Source organism: Gekko japonicus, unplaced genomic scaffold, assembly GCF_001447785.1.
Source record: "Gekko japonicus isolate JY-2015 unplaced genomic scaffold, Gekko_japonicus_V1.1 scaffold338, whole genome shotgun sequence".
In the NCBI taxonomy this organism is placed as follows: domain Eukaryota; kingdom Metazoa; phylum Chordata; class Lepidosauria; order Squamata; family Gekkonidae; genus Gekko; species Gekko japonicus.
In genome coordinates, this window is record NW_015171512.1 from 140937 (window position 1) to 144026 (window position 3090).

A 3090-nucleotide genomic window follows, 5' to 3' on the forward strand; every position below is an offset into this window, starting at 1 on the left:
TATTATTGTGACACAGAGAAGGAGACGGTCCTTTTCATTACAATGTCCGGTTTTATTAAATACTCAGTTCAAAGCAAAATAAAAGGCCCCTTATGGCCAACCGCGCTGAACCTTGTAGTTTAGTGCCGGAGGGAGAGACCGTTTGCTGTCTTGCATGATATTGTGGTAATAATAATAAAAATGATAGCAATGACAGTAATCTGGGACGACAGAAGGCAGATTTGAGAACAGGATCATGCACAGGGGCACGCGCCGCACACCTGTCTGTCTGTCTGTCTATATATAGGCGTGTGCGCGCGCGTGTATCTCGATGGATCTGAAAGCTTTCCTTATCTGCCCCTACGCTTCCCACTTCATGGACTTAAAGGGGACATAGATAGGATTTTTGCATAATTAATACCAAGCCTAATACAAATTTAACTGCTATGCAAATTCTAGGCTTCTATGTGTAAGTACGCATACGTTTGCAGCATGTGTGTGTATAATATGATTATGTATTCAAAAGCACCACTTTATATTTTCTGAATATGAGGAGAAAATTAATGGAGTCACACACCAAGTTTTCAGTGGGCCCAGTTAAGCCCTCGTTTTCACTTTCCAATGGCTGCCAATTTAACACTTTCAAATAAGTAAATAAATAAATAGATACATAGATAAATAGTTAGTAGAGGCCCTGTCAGCTGTTAAGGAAAATGCATTGATAGCCTCTGCTATTACATTTTTTTTTCTTTAAAAAACTTAACTAGACTAGAATTCTTTATTTAATTGTTAAGGGGGGGAGGAGTTATGGGGACGGACAAAGAAGGGGGAAAGCTAAAATAGTTTGAAATATTTCCCCCCTTCCCTTGTATTAAGTGCATATATGCATCGACAGGAGCAGTTCTGCATCTTTCAGAATAAGTCACACCGCAGCGTAATAGATTTAAAATACGCCAGGGTTTGTTTTTTTTAATCATTAATTGTAAACGTGAAAAATACCTGCTGGTACTTCACTTTAGAAGCGTGTAATTGGTAAAAATAGGAGGCTGATGAATAGATAATAGATCCTTAACTACCAATAAACAGTAAGCAGCGGCCAGGAGTATTAGGATGTGATCATAATTATTCGACAGCGGCAGCCAATGGGAGCCGGAGGACTCGGCCCTAAAACTCGTCCCCGAACTCCACGGCAATCTGGAAAACGTGGACAAGGCCGGATCCGCGGACGAGCCGCCCGTCCCCTCGCAAGAGCCTTCACTGCGCGCAAATCACGTCGCTGCTGCGGCTCGAGCTCCCCACCCCCCAAAAAAATTTGTGCTCGCCAGAACAGCGCGAGAAGGCATTGAAAAGCCCCCCCCCCCAGTTCTGCTGAGAAAAGTCTTGGGGAGCGGGGACTCCGGTCTGTGGAGGCTCTTCGGAAAGGGCAAGTGGACCCCCCCCCCCTCGGATGACTGAGAACCGCTGCGGGGGATGGCAGCACCCGGGCGGGCGGGCTGGAGGGAGGCGTTTGGAGGGGGCGACGCGTCACAAACTCCTACGGTCCCCTGGCGAGAGGGAACCGATCACCACGACTCCGCCGGCAGAGCCAGATTTCCTCTGTAGCCGGGGCGACCGAGTTGGGTTTTCCCCCCTCCCCCGCCAGCCCCAGCATGAGTCTCCCCCTCGCAGCTCCTCCCCCGCTCCTACCTGACTCCTGGCGAGACTCGTCTAGGCGGCTCTCGGGACCTCTGGCTGCTGCTGCCGCTGCCGCGTCTTTCTCCGTCTGCCTCGGCTGAGTCGCCACCGCCTGTGCCCGGCCGGCCGGCTGTGGGCGCGCGTCTGCAGCGGCGGAGTCCGTTCCAGTCCGGGCCTGGATCCATCCCTCCAGGATCGCGCCGGCCAGAAGTTCGCCTCTCCCCTCTGACGCACTTTAAAGAGTCTCCCCCCTTCCACCTCAAGGCGAGTAATAGCGACCAATCATCAAGCCATTTACCAGGCTTCAGAGGAAGCTGTTTATGTGATCCTCGCGCTAATTAGGCTCATGAACTAACAAATCGTTCGCACCACTTTGGGCGAAGGGACCCGAGCGCCGCCGCCGCCGCCGCCGCCATGGATTGCCGGCCCCCTTAGAGGGGGCCTGCCTGGGGCGCCGCGCCGAGAGGAGAGGAGAGGAGAGGAGCAGACCGGAGAGCCGGAGGGGGGCCCGCCCGGACACAACTTCTGGGCGCAACTTTGCTGGCGGCGGAGGCGGCGAGGGTGCCGCGCGGGGCTGCGGCGGCGGAGCGCGCCTCCCTCCCGGGCGCGGGCCCCTTTATGTGGCCGGCCAGCGTGCCTGCCGCCCCCGCTCGCCCACCGGCCAGGCTGTGTCCCGTGGATCTAGGCGGGCGGAGCGGCCCCATCGTCTCGCCGGGAGCCCCAGGAGGAGCAGCAGGAGGAGGAGGAGGAGGAGCCGCAGCAGCAGCAGCAGTGGCCCGGCCGGGCGGGCGCCGACGGCCAGGATGTTCCAGCCCACCCCCAAGCGCTGCTTCACCATCGAGTCGCTGGTGGCCAAAGACAGCCCTGCCTTGCCCGCCTCCCGCGCCGAGGAGCCCATCCGGCCGGCGGCGCTCAGCTACGCCAACTCCAGCCCCATGAACCCTTTCCTCAACGGCTTCCATGCCGGCGGCCGCGGCGTCTACTCCAACCCGGACTTGGTCTTCGCCGAGGCCGTCTCGCACCCGCCCAACCCGGCCGCCGTGCCCGTCCACCCCGTGCCCCCGCCCCACGCCCTGGCCGCCCACCCGCTGCCCTCCGCGCACTCCCCGCACCCGCTCTTCGCCTCGCAACAAAGGGACCCCTCCACCTTCTACCCCTGGCTCATACACCGCTACCGATATCTGGGCCACCGGTTCCAAGGTAAGGGGCGACGGGCGGGTCTGGCCCTCGAAGGGCCGGGGGGCGGGAAGCTTCGCAGCTGGGCAGCCAAACGCCCCCCCTTCACAAAATCCGGGGAAAGAGAAGAAGGGACCCCCCCAAAATGCATTTGTCTGGCAGCGGGGGGGGAAAACGAAAATAGAATTGGGGGCGGGCGTGGAGTGAGGGGGCACCTGTCTTCCCACTGACGCCAAAGTCTCTTTCTTCAACAGAGTCCGC

General features: G+C 57.6%; 1 protein-coding gene across 2 annotated transcripts in view; it reads left to right on the plus strand.

The window, feature by feature from the left end:
• The first annotated feature begins 2456 nt into the window (after positions 1-2456).
• EMX2 (empty spiracles homeobox 2) overlaps positions 2457-3090 on the plus strand; it is an 8971-nt gene continuing 8337 nt past the window's right edge. For both annotated transcript variants that reach the window (XM_015419358.1, XM_015419359.1), the window contains exon 1: positions 2457-2853. In XM_015419358.1, coding sequence (XP_015274844.1) covers positions 2457-2853 — 397 coding nt within the window. The remainder of the gene's footprint in view (positions 2854-3090) is intronic.